The sequence below is a fragment of the Gigantopelta aegis genome, chromosome 10 (genome assembly GCF_016097555.1).
Source record: "Gigantopelta aegis isolate Gae_Host chromosome 10, Gae_host_genome, whole genome shotgun sequence".
In the NCBI taxonomy this organism is placed as follows: domain Eukaryota; kingdom Metazoa; phylum Mollusca; class Gastropoda; order Neomphalida; family Peltospiridae; genus Gigantopelta; species Gigantopelta aegis.
The window spans coordinates 26,424,081-26,446,371 of NC_054708.1; the positions used below are offsets into that span (position 1 = coordinate 26,424,081).

Consider the following 22,291-nt stretch of genomic DNA (forward strand, 5'->3'; position numbering starts at 1 on the left):
TTAGCATGAATCGAAACTGTGTTTACATATCACTATCACTATCACTGTAGTATATCTAATGATTCTGTTATTTTATATATATTTTTTTGACAACATCTGCAGGGAATACAATGTTTATTCATAGGCGTACGGTACGGACTTCCATTATTGTAGGGGGAGGATGATTTATGCTCGAATTAAAATTATTTCTGTTTCTGAGGTAACATAAAGGCATATATGACATTTTTTAAATTATGGTGAGCATTCTATATTAACCGGCCTCGTTGGTGTCGTGGTTAAGTCATCGGACACAAGGCTGGTAGGTACAGGGTTCGCAGTCCGGTACCGGCTCCCACCCAGAGCGAGTTTTAACGGCTCAACGGGTAGGTGTAGGTCCACTACACCCTCTTCGCTCTCACTAACCACTAACAACTAACAACTAACCCTCTGTCCTGGACAGACAGCCCAGATAGCTGAGGTGTGTGCCCAGGACAGCGTGCTTGAACCTTAAGTGGATATAAGCACGAACATAAGTTGAAGAAAAATAATTCTATATTACCTGGCCTCATTATTTATGTCTGTGGATATCAAGTGAAAGGTTTCACTCAGAATTCACATTGGCACTAATCGCCACCAAGGACACAGCCGGCCTCGGTGGCGTCGTGGTAGGCCATCGGTCTACAGGCTGGTAGGTACTGGGTTCGGATCTCAGTCGAGGCATGGGATTTTTAATCCAGATACCGACTCCAAACCCTGAGTGAGTGCTCCGCAAGGCTCAATGGGTAGGTGTAAACCACTTGCACCGACCAGTGATCCATAACTGGTTCAACAAAGGCCATGGTTTGTGCTATCCTGCCTGTGGGAAGTGCAAATAAAAGATCCCTTGCTGCTAATCGGAAGAGTAGCCCATGTAGTGGCGACAGCGGGTTTCTTCTCAAAATCTGTGTGGTCCTTAACCATATGTCTGATGCCATATAACCGTAAATAAAATGTGTTGAGTGCGTCGTTAAATAAAACATTTCTTTCTTTCTTTCCATCAAGGACAATATTAATGTGCGCAGGCGATCAACTGCCCCCCCCCCCCTCCCCCCGCCCTTTAGTGCTGGAGTAAATCCTCAAATTCAGGCAATTTGCAGTTGTAATCCATATATCCACTGGTGATTAGTTTGCAACACTATATACCTGTTTGGCAGTAATGCTAGTATGAAAAAAAAGTGTTATTCAGATTCGGGCATTTTCATTTAATTCGGGCAAAAAACAAGCCTGCCCCCCCCCCCCCCCCCCCATTTAAAAATAATAAAATCGGAGCCTATACGCCTATGCTTGTAGGGTCCTGCTTAATGACAATTTTAGGGGCAGATATGACGCACATATAGTTTCTTTGTTTCTAGAGATCAATGTCCATATTTTCTATTTCACTGTAAAAAAAGAAGAAGAAAACAAAAAGAAGGTAACATTAAAGATTTACATAGTTCATACTAGACTAGTATATTTGTGAGTTAAACGTTTAGTAGCCGTATCCGTTTATTTACAACACCTCAGCACAATTTATACTATGACTATTTGGTGTTTAACATTAATTTTGTTCTTATATATGCTTTAAAAGTACATTTCGTTGAGTACTTAAAAGTCGTAAATAGGTTGTATGATAATTTTTATCATAAGTATGCATGCATTATATTTTCATTTTCAATTCATGCATTGACATTTTTATTAATAAAAAATATATCTGCTCTAGTGGTGTCGTTAAATAAAACAAACTTTAAACTTTATATCCCAGTTGTGCGGCTCTGGTTGGGACGAACCCCGAACCCCCTTCCCCCAATAGTGGATTAGCCATACATAAACACCAAACAGCTGTAAGTTTAAAATGTGCTTTCCTTTGTACCATGGCCTAGATATTATTTTAAACGTTTATTTTGTTTAACGACACAACTAGAGCACATTGATTTATTAATCATCGGCTATTTGATGTCGAACAGTTGTTAATTTTGACATGTAGTCTTAGAGAGGAAACCAGCTACATTTTCCCATTAGAATCAATGGATCTTTTTTATGCGCTATCCCACAGGAAGGATAGCACATACCACGTCCTTTGATATACCAGTCGTGGTGCACTGCTTGGAACGAGAAATATCCCAATGGGCCCACCGACGGGGATCGATCCCAAACCGACCGCGCATCAAGCGAGCACTTTACCACTAGGCTACGTCCTGCCAATTATTTTTAAATTCTAGAAAGGCGATTTTCAACACAACAACTATTAAAGACGCGTTTTCACTGAGCGCAGAATAGCCACATATATCGCTCATAAAAAAAGTTTTAAAAAACAACAACCCCAACACAAATAAAACAACAACAACAACAAAAACAAACAAACAATAACCTAACATGCGTTGTTAGAAATAGTGATGATATAGCAACAATTAAGAGTACTGGTTTCTGCTTGGACTGCGGTATCAATTGATAACGATATGGGTGTATTAAATCGATTTGTGGTTTGTGTTATTAATAGTAAACAATGTTATAGGTTATCATTGTACAGGTCATAGTTTGTAAGTGTTAGAAGCCAGCTTATAATTTTACTTGTGTCGAAGTGTGGTTAAACAACAATGACCACCACCACTAACACCCCCAACCCCCCCCCCCCCAAACAAAAAAACACAACAAAAAAACCAACAACCCCCAACAACAACGAAACTAAAAAAAAAAAATAATAAAAAAAAAAAACCTAAATTAAACTAAACTAAACTAAACTAAACTAAACTAAACCAAACCAAACCAAACCAAACTAAACTAAAACAAAACTTGCCATGGTGTATATTTTTCGACGGAGGCCATATTTTGGATTAAGAACTTTGTTTTGATTAACGACACCACTGGAACACATTGATTGATTAATCATTCGCTATTGGATGTCAAGCATATGGTTATTCTGACTCATAGTCGTCAGAGGAAACCCGCTACAGTTTTCCTAATGCAGAAAGGGATCTTTTATATGCACTTTCCCACAGACAGGAAAGCACATACCACGGTCTTTGTCCAGTTGTACTGCACTAGTTGGAACGAAAAACCCCGCCAATCAGCTGAATGGATCCACCGAGGTGTTTCGACCCTGCGACGCATGTATCTCAAACGAACACTCAACCGACTAAGCTAAATCCCGTTCCTATTTTAGAAGAAAGGAAGGAAATGTTTTATATAACGACGCACTCAACACATTTTATTTATATATTTTATATATAGCGTCGGACATATGGTTAAGGACGACACAGATATTGAGAGGACACCCGCTGTCGCCACTTCATGGGCTACTCTTTTTTTTTATTAACAGCAAGGGATCTTTTATATACACCATCCCACAGACAGGATAACACACACCACAATCTTTGATATACCAGTCGTGGTGCACTGTCTGGAACTAAAAATAACCCAATGGGTCCACCGACGGGGATCGATCCCAGACCGACCGCGCATCAAGCAAGTGCTGTACCACTGAACTACGTCTCGGCCGTCCCTATTTTGAAGTAAACGTGAATACAGCAAACACAACAATGCGTTACGTTTCCCCATACTTTTGCCTTTGATTCTGTTCATGTAAAAGGTCATTACAGATAATCTTCTCACACACCCGTGGGTGAGAACATGACAATTACACACATGGATTTAAAGGCGGCACCACACGTCACCTTGACCGCGGACCACTCTGCAGGAGCTCACCGTCCTCTGCGGCGTTATGATTAAACCATCGGACATAAGGCTGGTAGGTACTGGGTTCGCAGCCCGGTACCGGTTCCCACCCAGAGCGAGTTTTAACGACTCAGTGGGTAGGTGTAAGACCACTACATCACTGAACCACTAACAACTAACCCACTGTCCTGAACAACCAGCCCAGATAGCTGAAGTGTGTGTGTGTGTGTGTGTGTGTGTGTGTGTGTGTCCAGGACAGCGTGCTTGAACCTTAATTGGATATAAGCACGTAAATAAGATGACTTGAATGAATGCCGGAGTATGAAAATAAATGATAAATTCATCGTAAGCTGAGGTCTTATTACCATACTTGTAGGGCTGCATTCCCCAAAACATCCCTACTTGCCACGGGTATGTCGGCTTGTCCTCAAACATGTTCATTTACAATTGCGTAATATGATACGACGCTTTAAAACAACTTTTTCTTCCAAGACTAAAACTGTACTTTTTTATATACATATTAAGCAGTACGTACGTTTTTTTGGTCAAAACTGGCGTAGCGTTAGAGTTGTTTTTGGCCTACTTTCTATTGCAAACTGTTTCTCCTTTGTCACGACTTTTAATGGGGTAAAATAATATATATATATTTTTTTAATATAAAAATCCAGAATCACTGGTAAAGAGTCTTCATTAGTTCGACAAAAACGACACGTTTAAGCAAAAAAAGACAGTCTTTCGTATTTTGTTTAGTGGATTAACTGCCCTGTGCAATCCTCACCCCACCCGTAATTACGGCCCTGGTAAGGGGAGCAAGATTGGTGTAGTAATCGTGGTCTTTTTTTAATTTTTTTTTTTTATTTTTTTTTTATAAATCAAAATACTAGCAAGAGTATTCAAACTGATAACTGAATTTGTTAATCAAAATACTAGCAAGAGAATTCAAACTCTGATAACTGAATTTGTTAATCAAAATACTAGTACTAGCAAGAGAATTCAAACTCTGATAACTGAATTTGTTAATCAAAATACTAGTACTAGCAAGATAATTCAAACTGATAACTGAATTTGTTAATCAAAATACTAGCAAGAGAATTCAAACTGATAACTGAATTTGTTAATCAAAATACTAGCAAGAGAATTCAAACTGATAACTGAATTTGTTAATCAAAATATTAGGAAGAGAATTCAAACTGATAACTGAATTTGTTAATCAAAATACTAGCAAGAGAATTCAAACTGATAACTGAATTTGTTAATCAAAATACTAGCAAGAGAATTCAAACTGATAACTGAATTTGTTAATCAAAATATTAGGAAGAGAATTCAAACTGATAACTGAATTTGTTAATCAAAATACTAGCAAGAGAATTCAAACTGATAACTGAATTTGTTAATCAAAATACTAGCAAGAGAATTCAAAGTGATAACTGAATTTGTTAATCAAAATACTAGCAAGAGAATTCAAACTGATAACTGAATTTGTTAATCAAAATATTAGGAAGAGAATTCAAACTGATAACTGAATTTGTTAATCAAAATATTAGGAAGAGAATTCAAACTGATAACTGAATTTGTTAATCAAAATACTACCAAGAGAATTCAAACTGATAACTGAATTTGTTAATCAAAATATTAGGAAGAGAATTCAAACTGATAACTGAATTTGTTAATCAAAATACTAGCAAGAGAATTCAAACTGATAACTGAATTTGTTAATCAAAATACTAGCAAGAGAATTCAAACTGATAACTGAATTTGTTAATCAAAATACTAGCAAGAGAATTCAAACTGATAACTGAATTTGTTAATCAAAATATTAGGAAGAGAATTCAAACTGATAACTGAATTTGTTAATCAAAATATTAGGAAGAGAATTCAAACTGATAACTGAATTTGTTAATCAAAATACTAGCAAGAGAATTCAAACTGATAACTGAATTTGTTAATCAAAATATTAGGAAGAGAATTCAAACTGATAACTGAATTTGTTAATCAAAATATTAGGAAGAGAATTCAAACTGATAACTGAATTTGTTAATCAAAATACTAGCAAGAGAATTCAAACTGATAACTGAATTTGTTAATCAAAATACTAGCAAGAGAATTCAAACTGATAACTGAATTTGTTAATCAAAATACTAGCAAGAGAATTCAAACTGATAACTGAATTTGTTAATCAAAATACTAGCAAGAGAATTCAAACTGATAACTGCATTTGTAAGGATTAGGGGCGGGACGTAGCCCAGTGGTAAAGCGCATGCCACGGTCTTGAATCGATCCACGTCGGTGGGCCCATTGGACTATTTATTTCTCGTTCCAGCCAGTGCACCACGGCTGGTATATCAAAGGCCGTAGTATGTGCTATCCTGTCTGTGGGATGGTGCATATAAAAGATCACTAGCTACTAATGAAAAAATGTAGCGGGTTTCCTCTCTGTGACTGTATCAAAAATGACCATATGTTTGACATCTAATAGCCGATGATTAATAAATCAATGTGCTCCAGTGGTGTCTTTAAACAAAACATTTTTTGTTTTGTTAGGATTAATATAGCAATCACTTGCTTAATGTTTCTTGCAATGTTGTCCATGAGCCGCGTACGTCCAAACTGACATATTATATTATTTTTTATTATATTATTTTATTTTATTTTATTTTATTTATTTATTTGTCGTCTGAGTGACGTTGGGGATGTGGGGCGTGCGACTGACATCCTCACCCACTTTGATAATAAATGACACTTGACCCTATTTAAGCCTTGGTAGAAAGGTTTTCAGTTATCAGTTTTGCTTACGTCTGTTGAAATATCAGTTTGTCCTATACTTACTAATTGAATATCGTCACACTCAGTTAAACAACAGATCACGTAGAGGCGCCCAGTGTACAGTGCATCATCTGTATGTGTATTGATATCTGTTATAAGTTTAAATATGTATTTTGTAATTACTTTTAGTTCATTAGGTTCATACACACGAACTATGTTCATTTCAACAATGGAATAATATGTTTGCAATAAGACATTGTGCTGTCCAAAACACAAATAAATAAATAAATAAATATTTAGCTTCAAAAGTAATTTAAACTTGTACCGTTATTAACACTGTAATTAATACTGTTATATTGGTTGTGATTAAAACCCCCCAAAACAAAACAACAAAAAACAAACAAACAAACAAACAAAAACAAACAAAACAAAACAAAACAAAAACAAACAATACAAACAAAGCCTACAACATAATTTCAATACAAGCTACAACTATTATATTTCTTTATATACTTTTAACATCGCTTTCTTTCTTCTTTTTTTTCCCTTACTTTCTGTCTGTCTGTCTGTCTTTCGGTCTTTCTTTTGGTTTTTCTTTTTTCTTTTAGTTTTTTGTTTTGTTTTTTTAATGTTTGTCGTGTTTCGCCATTAAAGGTATATTTAATTCGTAATTAACCTCTTTTTCTCTCTGTTTCTTTCCTACTGGCAGCTTCATTAGTTTCTGATACCTTCATTAAAGTAATATTGAGGTGCGGAGTGACTAAGTATGTTTAATGTTTTTCTTGGAATGTGTTTGTGTCACTGACCTACTAGCTCTGCTATTTCATGTATTTCTGAGAGTGTTTTTTGTTTTGGATATAACATACTTGATAACAAAAAAATATGTATATATATATACATGTATAAATAAACAAAACCAAATGCAATGAAATGATAAAATGAGTAAATACATATACATAAAAACAAATCAACAAGCAAACAAATACATTAATAATTAAGTACGTACGTAAGTAAGTCCTGCGTAAATAAATAAGTAAATAAGTAAGTAAGTATGTACGTACGTAAGTAAGTAAGTAAGTAAGTAAGTAAGTAAGTATGTACGTAAGTAAGTCCTGCGTAAATAAATAAGTAAAGAAGTAAGTATGTACGTACGTACGTAAGTAAGTAAGTAAGTAAGTAAGTAAGTAAGTATGTAAGTATGTACGTACGTACGTACGTAAGTAAGTAAGTAAATAAGTAAGTAAGTAAGTAAGTAAGTAAGTAAGTAAGTAAGTAAGTAAGTAAGTAAGTGAGTAAGTAAATAAGTAAGTATGTACGTAAGTAAGTAAGTAAGTAAGTAAATAAATAAGTAAGTAAGTAAGTAAGTAAGTGAGTAAGTAAGTATGTACGTAAGTCAGTCAGTAAGTTAATAAATAAATACATGGACTGAACAAGTAATTAGGTAATTACATACATACATACATACATACATACATACTTACTTACTTATTAATTAATTAATTAAGTAAGTAAGTAAGTAAGTAGGTAAATTGGTAATTAATTAATTAATTAATTTCTGTCCTTTCCCCCTTCTTTTTTCTTTAATTAATTAATTAAGTACGTACGTAAGTAAGTAAGTAAGTAAGTAAGTAAGTAAGTAAGTAAGTATGTAATATGTCAGCTGACGTAACTGAAAATAGTATCTAGCGAAAACAAACATAGATAGATCACATTCAACTTGCTTCGGGGCTAGACATATATTAGCATGAATCGAAACTGTGTTTACATATCACTATCACTATCACTGTAGTATATCTAATGATTCTGTTATTTTTTTATTTTTTTTTTGACAACATCTGCAGGGAATACAATGTTTATTCATAGGCGTACGGACTTCCATTATTGTAGGGGAGGCAGATTTATGCTCGAATTAAAATTATTTCTGTTTCTGAGGTAACATAAAGGCATATATGACATTTTTTAAATTATGGTGAGCATTCTATATTAACCGGCCTCGTTGGTGTCGTGGTTAAGCCATCGGACACAAGGCTGGTAGGTACAGGGTTCGCAGTCCGGTACCGGCTCCCACCCAGAGCGAGTTTTAACGGCTCAACGGGTAGGTGTAGGGCCACTACGCCCTCTTCGCTCTCACTAACAACTAACAACTAACCCTCTGTCCTGGACAGATAGCCCAGATAGCTGAGGTGTGTGCCCAGGACAGCGTGCTTGAACCTTAAGTGGATATAAGCACGAACATAAGTTGAAGAAAAATAATTCTATATTAGCTGGCCTCAATATTTATGTCTGTGGATATCAAGCGAAAGGTTTCACTCAGTATTCACATTGGCATCCAACTAATCGCCATCAAGGACAAAATTAATGTGCGCAGGCGGTCAATTTTCGTTTAATTCGGGCAAAACCAAGCCTGCCCCCCCCCCCCCCCCCCCACAATTTAAAAAAGAATAAAAATCGGAGCCAGTACGCCTATGCTTGTAGGGTCCTGCTTAATGACAATTTTAGGGGCAGATATGACGCACATATAGTTTCTTTGTTTCTAGAGATCAATGTCCATATTTTCGGTGTCCTCCCATTTTGCCTACAACCCACTTTGCCTACACTCAGTTTGCCTACAACCCACTTTGCCTACACTCAGTTTGCCTACAACCCACTTTGCCTACACTCAGTTTGCCTACAACCCACTTTGCCTACACTCAGTTTGCCTACAACCCACTTTGCCTACACTCAGTATGAAAAGATGCCATCCCCAGTTAAAAGTGGAGCATTCCATGTATGGTCCCTATGTATAAAAATAACATGACAAAATAATATGACAAACACATATTTTATTATAAAAATGATTAACATTACACAACAAAAACAATTAATCTATAAAATCACCTCTCAAATATTAAACAAATATTTTGTACAAAGTTGAACTTTAATCCTATATCAAAGAATCATGAAGGCCATTTCACTTTGATCACATATTAAAGATCACAGTATGGGATCATTGGACTAATACTAATCACCATAAATACCATGAAATCATCTTTGTGCAACTAAGCCCCAATTACATTACTTATGTTCATTATAATCTTAATGTTTATGTAATACAATATTTTTATATTGGTTTGAGACCAAAATAATAGGGATTGTCCCACTATGAACTGGGGATTTAACTTTTTCACACTGTAGGCAAACTGAGTGCAGGCATACTGGATTGTAGGCAAAATAGGTGTAGGCAAAGTGGGTTGAAGGCAGAATGGGAGGGAACCATATTTTCTATTTCACTGTAAAAAAAGAAGAAGAAAGCAAAAAGAAGCTAACATTAAAGATTTACATAGTTCATACTAGACTAGTATATTTGTGAGTTAAACGTTTAGTAGCCGTATGCGTTTATTTACAACACCTCAGCACAATTTATACTATGACTTTTGGTGTTTAACATTAATTTTGTTCTTATATATGCTTTAAAAGTACATTTCGTTGAGTACTTAAAAGTCGTGGATTAAATAGGTTGTATGATAATTTTTATCATAAGTATGCATGCATTATATTTTCATTTTCAATTCATGCATTTGACATTTTTATTAATAAAAAATATATATATGCTCTAGTGGTGTCGTTAAATAAAACAAACTTTAAACTTTATATCTCAGTTGTACGGCTCTGGTTGGGACGAACCCCGAACCCCCTTCCCCCAATAGTGGATTAGCCATACATAAACACCAAACAGCTGTAAGTTTAAAATGTGCTTTCCTTTGTACCATGGCCTTGATATTATTTTAAAAGTTTATTTTGTTTAACGACACAACTAGAGCACATTGATTTATTAATCATCGGCTATTTGATGTCGAACAGTTGTTAATTTTGACATGTAGTCTTAGAGAGGAAACCAGCTACATTTTCCCATTAGCATCAAGGGATCTTTTTTATGCGCTATCCCACAGGAAGGATAGCACATACCACGTCCTTAGATATACCAGTCGTGGTGCACTGCTTGGAACGAGAAATAGCCCAACTGGCCCACCGACGGGGATCGATCCCAAACCGACCGCGCATCAAGCGAGCACTTTACCACTGGGCTACGTCCTGCCAATTATTTTTAAATTCTAGAAAGGCGATTTTCAACACAACAACTATTAAAGACGCGTTTTTACTGAGCGCAGAATAGCCACATATATCGCTCATAAAAAAGTTTTAAAAACCCCAAACCCCAACACAAATAAAACAACAACAACAACAACAACAAAAACAAACAAACAATAACCTAACATGCGTTGTTAGAAATAGTGATGATATAGCAACAATTAAGAGTACTGGTATCTGCTTGGACTGCGGTATCAATTGATAACGATATGGGTGTATTAAAGCGGTAGATGTTTGTGGTTTGTGTTATTAATAGTTATAGGTTATCATTGTACAGGTCATAGTTTGTAGGTGTTAGAAGCCAGCTTATAATTTTACTTGTGTCGAAGTGTGGTTAAACAACAATGACCACCACCACTAACACCCCCCCCCACCCCCAAAAAACAACAACAACCCAACAACAACAACAACAAAAAAAACAAAACAAAAACAACCCCAACAAAAAAAACTAACTAAAAAAAACAAAAACAAAAAAAAACCCACCCCAAAAACCTAACTAAACTAAACTAAACTAAATTAAACTAAACAAAACTAAACTAAACTAAATTAAACCAAACCAAACTAAATTAAACTAAACTAAACTAAACTAAACCAAACCAAACTAAATTAAACTAAACAAAACTAAACTAAACTAAACTGAAACAAAACTTGCCATGGTGTACATTTATGAATTTGTTTTTCGACGGAGGCCATATTTTGGATTAAGAACTTTCTTTTGATTAACGACACCACTGGAACACATTGATTGATTAATCATTCGCTATTGGATGTCAAGCATATGGTTATTCTGACTCATAGTCATCAGAGGAAACCCGCTACAGTTTTCCTAATGCAGAAAGGGATCTTTTATATGCACTTTCCCACAGACAGGAAAGCACATACCACGGTCTTTGTCCAGTTGTACTGCACTAGTTGGAACGAAAAAACCCGCCAATCAGCTGAATGGATCCACCGAGGTGTTTCGACCCTGCGACGCATGTATCTCAAACGAACACTCAACCGACTAAGCTAAATCCCGTTCCTATTTTAGAAGAAAGGAAGGAAATGTTTTATATAACGACGCACTCAACACATTTTATTTATATATTTTATATATAGCGTCGGACATATGGTTAAGGACCACACAGATATTGAGAGAGGACACCCGCTGTCGCCACTTCATGGGCTACTCTGTTTTTATTAACAGCAAGGGATCTTTTATATACACCATCCCACAGACAGGATAACACATACCACAATCTTTGATATACCAGTCGTGGTGCACTGTCTGGAACTAAAAATAACCCAATGGGTCCACCGACGGGGATCGATCCCAGCGAGCCCTGTACCACTGGGCTACGTCCGGCTAGTCCTTATTTTGAAGTAAACGTGAATACAGCAAACACAACAATGCGTTACGTTTCCCCTTACTTTTGCCTTTCATTCTGTTCATGTAAAACGTCATTACAGATAAGCTTCTCACACACCCGTGGGTGAGAACATGACAATTACATGGATTTAAAGGCGGCACCACACGTCACCTTGACCGCGGACCACTCTGCAGGAGCTCACCGTCCTCTGCGGCGTCATGATTAAACCATCGGACATAAGGCTGGTAGGTACTGGGTTCGCAGCCCGGTACCGGTTCCCACCCAGAGCGAGTTTTAACGATTCAGTGGGTAGGTGTAAGACCACTACATCACTGAACCACTAACAACTAACCCACTGTCCTGAATAACCAGCCCAGATAGCTGAAGTGTGTGTGTGTGTGTGTGTGTGTGTGTGTGTGTGTGTGTGTGTGTGTGTGTGTGTCCAGGACAGCGTGCTTGAACCTTAATTGGATATAAGCACGAAAATAAGATGACTTGAATGAATGCCGGAGTATGAATATAAATGATAAATTCATCGTAAGCTGAGGTCTTATTACCATACTTGCAGGGCTGCATTCCCCAAAACATCCCTACTGGCCACGGGTATGTCGGCTTGTCCTCAAACATGTTCATTTACAATTGCGTAATATGATACGACGCTTTAAAACAACTTTTCTTCCAAGTGTAAAACCTTACTTTTTTATATGCATATTAAGCAGTAGGTACGTTTGGTTTCGTCAAAACTGACGTAGCGGTTGTTATTGGCCTACTTTCTATTACAAACTGTCTCTCCTTTGTCACGACTTTTTGAATATAAACATTCTGAATTGCTCGACAAAGCATACGAAAACATACACATCCATGTAACGGCGCATAAGATACATGCAGTTTGTGGGGGAAAAACATTGTGCTGTTAAGGTAATACTACACTAAATGACATCCGTCTGGGTCAAAATTCGAAGTGTAGTTAGCAGTTAGTATTACCAGTATAGTGTTTTTTGTTAAACTTTTAAAATTTGATCAGGGTAATAAATATATGATATATTATTTCATCTAAAAAAGAAAGACATGTTTTATTTAACGACGCACTCAACACATTTTATTTACGGTTATATGGCGTCAGACATTTGGATAAGGACCACACAGATATTGAGAGAGGAAACCCGTTGTCGCCGCTTCATAGGCTACTCTTTTCGATTAGCAGCAATGGATCTTTTATATGCAACATCCCACAGACAGGGTAGTACATACCACGGCCTTTGATATACCAGTGTCATGAAAGGTTCGATATTCTTCAGTTAATTATTATAAGTTGTTCTTGCTTATATTATTAGGAGCACGTTTGGCAAATTGAATGTGTTTGTGGTCATACTTGTGTTTGTAGTAATTTCAATTAATGTTATACAAAACTGACAGTGACTTTAAAATACTGCTGGCAAAATCTTTGTGTCATCCGAAACGAATTTCAGAAAACAACGCAGATATAATACATGTGCACATACAATAAAAAAAATCTGTGAGACTATGGGTTTTTTTATCCACGAATTTAAGCCATCGAATTGTGTATTTCAGCATAACCACGAACATTTAAGCCCACGAAAATACACGATTTCACAGTATAAAATAAATATGTATGTACACACAAAAGAGAACGTGTAATAGTGCATTTTATAGCATACTAGTATTTAATAAAGTTTTGGTGTATTAATTTTAATGATAAAAACAGTGTCCCTCGTTAACAACACATGTGTTGTTTGATGTAAAAATAAAACATACCATGTGTGTTTTTATTAATACTATCTGTACTTATATTTCTTTTACGTGTGTCACTGGGCTTTAAAACAGGAGCTTCTACACTGGCCTTGTCATGTGTTAAATAACAGTCACTTATTATGTACAAGTATAATATATGTATATTCATGGGTTGTTTTCAGATAATCTTTGTATCTAGGACCCACCTGAGAACATTACATTAAAACAAGTGTTGTTAAAATTTAATTTAGTTATTACATGTTTATTCATGTTTTCATATTCTTGTTTCCAACAAATAAAGACCAACATTCATGAATGATTGTTCTTATATTTTCTATTTGTAACTTTGATCTACTAAATACCATAAATTATGTTCTTGTTGTTTTTCCTTCATAGTTCTTGTTTGGAACAAGGCTCTACTTAAGAACATCTTGTTTATTTTCTTATATCCTCATTTTGCCTACTTGTACCCAGGAACCACCTAAGAAACGTCACACATATATTTATGTTTTTATATTCTCATTTCCCCTGTTTATTATCCAGGATCTGCTGAAGAACTATTTCTCAGAAGATGGATTGGAGGCCGGACTGGAACGAATCGTTAGATTGGCAGCTGTCAATCACCAGATAGCGATACAGAAAGGACTGGAGGTGGTACGTGTTGGAGTGATTAGCATACATGTTCTACGAGCGCATAAGTTACTAAACCTTTCATGACCTCCCCCCCCCCCCAAAACCCCCCCAACTAAAACAACAACAATAAATAAAAAACAATACCCCCCCAACAAAACAACAACAAAACTCCCACATAAAAAAGACAAAACAACAACCCAACAACAAGAACAACACACACACACACACACACACACACACACACGCACACACATGCACACACGCACACACACACAGGAAAGAAAACAAAAACAAAAACAAAAATAAACAAAACAATACAACACAACACAACACAACACAACACATGCAAAAACAATAACAACAAGTAAAAAAACAAAACAACAACTACTACAACAACAACAAACACACACACACACACACACACACACACACACACACACACACGCACACACACACACACACACACAAAGGAAAGAAAACAAAAACAAAAATAAACAAAACAACACAACACAACATAACACAACACAACACATGCAAAAACAATAACAACAAGTAAAAAAACAAAACAACAACTACTACAACAACAACAACATCAACAACAAATACAACAAACAATAAATGAACAAATACAAAAAACCCCACCCAACAACAACTAGACTTCGTGTAAAATTGTTTAGGAAATAGTTCTGTTTATTTTGACACGGTATTTAATACAGTTTTGACCAGAATGTATTTCAAACAATGCAATCTGTTGGTATAAAGGTTCAGGCTGCCAGAGTCCCAGGAGGTACGTCATCGTTTTCGACTTCGTGTAAGAATCAGCAGGGATGAGGATGTAGAAATAAAGGACGCCAGAAGGAATTTGACATTGGGGCGGCGGAGAGGGTGGGTGTGGGAGGGGTGTCCTCCTCTTGCTGTAGGGGTGTTCCTGCTTGAATCAAAATATAAAACAGAAAGAACACTAAAATATGTACTAGTATGTACTGTTCACGTGACACCTAGAACGCCTAGAATTTTCCGAACGTTGCCAGTCGCGATTCCGTCTAACTTTCAAACTTGTATTAAGTAGTGTTTGCAGCTATGTCCACTAAACTTCCACAATTAGCAATAGTGGGAATTTTAATGAAAATTAAGACTTTAGACGCCCCTGTCTATAGATTTTCACAATAAAAATGCTGTCATATACACCCGTTACAAACATCTTTCAAATGAACTTAAAATTGATTAACCTAAACATTTTAACTCCTGAAGATTGGAGAAATCAAAACCTTGTGGCCTTCAAACCCCATTTACAGAGGGGTTAACAAAAATCTCAAAAACATAATATACATTTAATTATTATATTTTTAAAAGGCACATCTATATAAAGCTATTTGACATCACCGTCTGTTTTCAGGATAGTTTTGAAATTGACGAGCTGGCGTCAGATGAAAACATAAGAATTCTAGAAGACATGGATGAACTCGAGAGTACCGTCAATGACAACAAAGAGTCAAATGGTAATAACTGTTAACTGATTATCAGAAACTAGTTCTGAAAATAATGTTCTTACAAACCCGTTGGTGAGAGCACCATGCGTTATTTTTGATAACACATAGTTGTTTACACACGTACGTGTGTTAACAATTTCAAGACATACGACCAGCTGGTCCTAGGTGATGACTAGGTCACCAATGCCATACGTCCAATAAAAAACAGAACAACAGCACGGTGGAAATCGATTACATTGTGACGTATGTATTTTTTAAATATTTATTTTCCCCAGTCCATTCTGACCATGTCAAGGTTAATATAGTTAACCTGGCTATCTGTGACGCATAAGTCAGCTACAAATGCAAAGGGTTGTAAATATCTTTTATCGATAAAGATGTTAAAATTTGCTTAAAACTTGGTTTTTGAGGATATGTAAGAAATAGAATATACATTCGTGTCCGTTAGATAACATTTATCTCACAACTCGTTGTTTAAAAACGTATCAAACTCGCTATCGTTTGTTAGATACATTTTAAAACAACTCGTTGTGAGATAAATGGTATCTAACGGCCACTCATGTATTATTCTCCATTTAGCACCGTATCATATTATTAACATATTCAGTATTGTACGACCGGTTTAACAACATATTGTAGTATATATTGTTCTGTCTGTAAAAATGTACACGAAGCATATTTTGCTAATAACTGAAAGAAATACCAAAACGAGGAACCAGTGGGTTTGCTGTCATATTCCAAAAAAGGTTTAGGGCATTATTATCCATGTTACATTTATCATATGTTTCATAATAAGTAACAGTTGATCAACAAGCTGTTGTTAATAATAAGTACATTTCTTTTTGCCAATCTCTGTCTGTCTATGTCTGTTTCTCTGTCTGTCTGTCTCTGTTTGTCTGTCTGTCTCTGTCTGTCTGTGTGTATCTGTCTGCATGTCTGTCTGTCTGTGTGTGTCTGTCTTTCTCTGTCTGTCTATCTGTCTGTCTTTCTTTGTCTGTCTGTCTCTCTGTCTGTCTTTCTCTGTCTGTCTGTCTGTCTGTCTGTCTGTCTCTCTCTCTCTCTCTCTCTCTCTCTCTCTCTCTCTCTCTCTCTCTCTCTCTCTCTCTCTCTCTCTCTCTCTCTCTCTCTCTCTCTCTCTCTCTCTCTCTCTCTCTCTCCTGCTCATCCGTAACACATTTCATCAAATAAAATGATACATGTATACGCATCTACAGTTTCAACAAACACACCATATGGTCAAGTGTTTAATTTCATGTAATATACACGACTCGTCACCACTTAACGCATTGTATATAATTATAAGGCCCTGTACTGTATTGACACATATAAAGTGCAAAGTTGGACAAGACTTCATGAATCAGAATTGGCCGGATACAAACCATCGACACGGCGGATGGTCGAATTGTGACTATGTTAAAGTTTATTGTGCAAGTCATATCTGCGGTTAATACAACTAGCTAAGACCCCTTATCTTTTCTTTTGTATCAATAATACAGTACCATAGTGTATCCTCATCTACCTTTGTATAGACAGTTTTTGTACAAATCAGAAAAACCAGACGCATATAGCGTAGCGGGCCGCTGCTCCTTAGATGTGTAAGTACGCGTTTTGACGTATTAGAAGCGCCTTAAATCAATTGCCGCTGCGCTTTAATTGGCCATGTGTGACTGGTTGTAACAACTTGTAAAACTTAACAGTACACCGGTATTCTAATAGGTCAAACAAAAAAAATCCTGGGGAAAGGTCTGAGTAACGGTTATTATTATATTGGTCTGCATCCAGGACGCAATGTGCGCAAATAAGCAACTGCTAATATGAAACGTTTTTGCATTTATAGTAATTGGCTACTTTTAGCTTATAAAAGTAACAGTACATTGTATGAGTTATTTATCGTATGCGTACATTCAAAGGAACTGTAAAAAAAGTAAAGTTTGTTTTATTTAACGACGCCGCTAGAGCACATTGATTTTTTATCTTATCATCGGCTATTGGACGTCAAACATATGGCCATTCTGACACTGTTTTTTTTAGAGGAAACCCGCTGTCACCACATAGGCTACTCTTTTACGACAGGCAGCAAGGGATTTTTTATTTGCGCTTCCCACAGGCAGGATAGCACAAACCATGGCCTTTGTTGAACCAGTTATGGATCACTGGTCGGTGCAAGTGGTTTACACCTACCCCATCGAGCCTTGCGGAGCACTCTCAAAGGAACTGTCCTAAGTTTGCTGTTATTGTAAAATTTTATGACTAACAGACACTTTTTGATGACTAAAATTACATATTAAAGACTTTTCCTGTTTAGAATATGAGTGTGTTTGTTATCGTTCTAATGTTTGAAAAAAAGAAAGTTTGTTTTGTTTAACGACACCACTGGAGAACATTGATTAATTAATCATCGGTTATTGGATGTCAAACATTTGGTTATTCTTACTCGTAGTCATCAGAGGAAACCCTCTACATTTTTCCTAATGCAGAAAGGGATCTTTTATATGCACTTTCCCAGATAGGAAAGCACATACCATGGACTTTGTCCAGTTGTGGTACACTGGCTGGAACGAGAAAACATTAGTTAGAAACATCTTACAATGGAAGCAAACTCAGGACAGTCCCTTTAAAGTGACAGACGCTAGTTTTTAAACACAACTACTTATTTTTCACTATTAGAACCGTTTTTTTGACAATTAAAGGGACAGATCTTAATTTTTTAAACACTAAGGCATATTTTTTTATCTAGACCCTAGTTTCAACCCGTAAAAATGGACACTAAGTTTGGTTAATTTACAAACCTGTAACACTTTTGGATACAACAGAGTGACGTTGAAATACCTTTAAAATAGACTAAAACGCGACTCCATAATCATTACTTCTCAGACGCACGTGCTTTTTAAAAATATGAAAAAAATGTATTTTGTGGTACATGTATTAGAAACACCAGGATGACCAGAAACACTTCGGTTGTATGGAAATGGATAATCTAAACAATAAAATATAAGTAATGTTTGATTTCAGTGATCATAAACGGCTCTAATAGTGAAAAATATGCCTTAATGTTTAAAAACTAGGGTCTGTCCCTTTAAAATCGGACATTACTTTCATTTTCCTCTTTAAATTATCAGTTTCTGTACATAAGAGTGTATCTGATCATCTTGGTGTTTGTAATATCGTAAAATGCATTTTGCATAATCCTAAAAGCGCACGTACCTCTAAGAAAGAAAGAAAGAAGTGTTTTATTTAACGACGCACTCAACACATTTTATTTACGGTTATATGGCGTCAGACATATGGTTAAGGACCACACAGATTTGGAGAGGAAACCCGCTGTCGCCACATAGGCTACTCTTTTACGACAGGCAGCAAGGGATCTTTTATTTGCGCTTCCCACAGGCAGGATAGCACAAACCATGGCCTTTGTTGAACCAGTTATGGATCACTGGTCGGTGCAAGTGGTTTACACCTACCCATTGAGCCTTGCGGAGCACTCACTCAGGGTTTGGAGTCGGTATCTGAATTAAAAATTCCATGCCTCGACTGGGATCCGAACCCAGTATCTACCAGCCTGTAGACCGATGGCTAACCACGACGCCACCGAGGCCGTACCTCTAAGAAGTAACGGTTATGGGTACGAACTCGTCTATTTTTCAAAAGGTATTTTCCTGTTTGAACGTCACAGACTCTTGTTTCACTTTATTGTAACTTTATAGACACAGATGTATAACTAAACTTAGTGTTCATTTTCACGGGTTGAAACTTGGGTCTGCGCCTTTAAGTTTAAAGTGAGAGATATTTTTTATATTCCACACAGACGGAGAAACCCATCGAGATAAACGAAGCGTTTCCATAGGAACGGATCATAACAAATGGCCGAACACCACCATAGCCGTGGTGATACCCGACGTATACAGTAAGTTGTTTTAAAATTATTTTTTAAGCACGTTATTCTGGGCCCACATTTCAGCTAAATGGGCTGTCTGTCCACAACAGAGAGAAAAGAATGTATGAGGTGTGCACTAACTCTGGGTTGAAATACAAACACAGACTAAAACAAAACCCGTTAAATTTATATTATATACTAAACACCAAAAGAAACGTGAATATTAAAGGGACATACCCTAGTTTTTAAACACTAAGGCATATTTTTGACTATTATAGCCGTTTTTGATAACTGAAATCATACTTTACTTAGATGTATGGTTTAGATTATCAATTTCCATACATTCGAAGTGTTTTTGGTCATCCTGCTATTTTTAATATCACAAAATACATTTCTCATATTTTTAAAAACGCACGTGCGTCTGAGAAATAACAGTATGGAGTCCAGTTTTAGTCTATATTTAGAGGGTATTTCACCATTTCAAAGTCACAAACTCACGTTTCTCTCAATTGTAATTTTATCCAAATGTGTTACAGATTTGTAGATTAACTAAACTTAGTGTTAAGTTTCACGGGTTGAAACTAGAGTCTGTCCCTTTAATATTTTAATTTTTAAAAAGAAGAAGTTATGAACACCTGTTGAGATTTAGGAGACTTACAGGTTAACACACCGATTAGCATTTTACAGAATTAAACGTAAATGTAATCAGGTAAACATATATAATTGCAAACTAATCGTAACTTCGATTGGTGTTTCTTCTAGTGTTCAGGTCCCCGTTCCACAAAGCGATCTTAGCCCTAAGATCACCTTAAGTGCATAGCTACCTTATGCACTAAGGTGATCTTAGTGCTAATAGCGCTTTGTCGAACGGGGCCCTCTATTGATTATTTTCCGATAAGCGCTGTATCAAAAGGCATCTCGGCATGGTCGAAGTGACTCGAACCATAGGCGCCCAGTTTTTTTAGGGTGTTAGTCTGGCTTTTTGCCCAAATTAAACGAAAATGCCCGAATTTGGATAACAACATTTATTCATATCAGCATACTATCAAACAGCTATATAGGGTTCACTACGCATTTTTATATGGATTACTAATTTTGAAGGTAGAATAATGGGAAACATGGTAAAAAGGTCTCAGTTTAGCACATTTTGCCTGAATAGCTATATCATTTTTGCACGAATTTGAGGTTTTGCTCCAGCACTAGGGTGTGGGGGTGTGGGTGGGGGTGTATTGCCCCCCCCCCCCCCCCTGCACCCTGACTCGTACGCTTATGACCCGAACATTTTTAGAACAGAGCAGTTGATACTGACATACCTGCCATTTGTGATAAATGTTGCAGTAGTTGTTATTACAAAATTTGTATTTGTATAGCAGCATATAATATTAATTCATCCAGTACCATTATGTCACGGTCCAAGTGTTTTGCACATGGATGATACACGTATTTATAAATTTAAGCACTACAGTTTTGTGCGAAGCCGTGATTAGTTGTAACAACATATTGTTATATATTATACATGAGTTATGAAATAATTCACTTTTTGCAGTTTATACCATGTACTTTGGTTTGGCTAACATATTGGATATAATTCTATTATTGTAGTCAAAAGTTTAACTCTGTCGCCTGTGGGATACTAATTAGTAAAGTGCAACCTAAAACGCGTACCACAAATTACTTTATATATCTACATAGTGTAACAAACAGCTGTAATTTTGCTTTCGTGAGAGTATCAGTTATGGTTTTGTCTGGTTGACATATTGCGAGTGCGAGTGCGAATAAATTTTACATGCTCATATACCACTAGAGTTTCGAGCATGTCCGTCCCGGGGCCTGTCTCTGGATAGCCAGTGACTTGCTCCGGGACAGAAAAAATTAAGGGGACAATTTTGAAATTTACATCCAAAAATTAATTAGTGGGCCTTTAAAACTTTGATGCGCATCTCAAATTAATATAATTAATAAATAAAATAAAAAATATACTCATTAAATTTGGTCGCTCGATTAGATTGGGCGGTCAAAAAGAAATTAGATAGATAGATAACTAGTTTAACGTGTGGGGGGGGGGGGGGGGGGGGGGGGGGGGATGGACAGAATTTTAAAAATAGCAATTAGTAAAAGCAATTAGTAGGATTGAAAAAAAAAAAAAACTACAAGCCAAAAATAAAATGAATTGACTGCTCGGCCGAATATTTATATAATTTGGAGCATTTTTGAAGGACAGTCCAAAAATAAATAAGAGAAAGAAGAGAGGATCGGACTATTTAATAATATTTAAAAAAAGAGAGGTAATTTCGACATAAAATTTTAAACGAATGTCTAAATGTTTAACGTCCGACCTATATGTCCACGTGAGTGGCCTCGTTAAGGCCGTTAGGGTGCGGAGGCTGAGCCTACGGCGAGCTGAGGAGCGGTGTCACACTCAGGGACGGGAGCAGATGACGTTTCGTGGCCAAGTCTTGGAGGACGACTTCGTAGCCGGCGCCGCAGATCGTCTTGACGATTCGATGGATGGTGTTGTTGGCCATTTCTGTCAGTAGAATCGCTTGGCGGTAGATCTTCTGGCGCCGTTGGGTCACGATGAGTCCCGTCCTGTTCTCTTGTAGCTGAGTGTGTGGAGCTCATAGTGGCATCCG

General features: G+C 36.5%; 1 protein-coding gene across 1 annotated transcript in view; it reads left to right on the forward strand.

The window, feature by feature from the left end:
• Window positions 1-19,860, forward strand: part of LOC121384213 — a 21,356-nt gene extending 1,496 nt beyond the window's left edge. Inside the window, exons 2-4 of the mRNA XM_041514497.1 lie at window positions 14,205-14,315; window positions 15,691-15,793; window positions 19,590-19,860. Coding sequence (XP_041370431.1) covers window positions 14,205-14,315; window positions 15,691-15,793; window positions 19,590-19,702 — 327 coding nt within the window. The 3' untranslated portion in view covers window positions 19,703-19,860. The remainder of the gene's footprint in view (window positions 1-14,204; window positions 14,316-15,690; window positions 15,794-19,589) is intronic.
• Window positions 19,861-22,291: the final 2,431 nt, after the last annotated feature.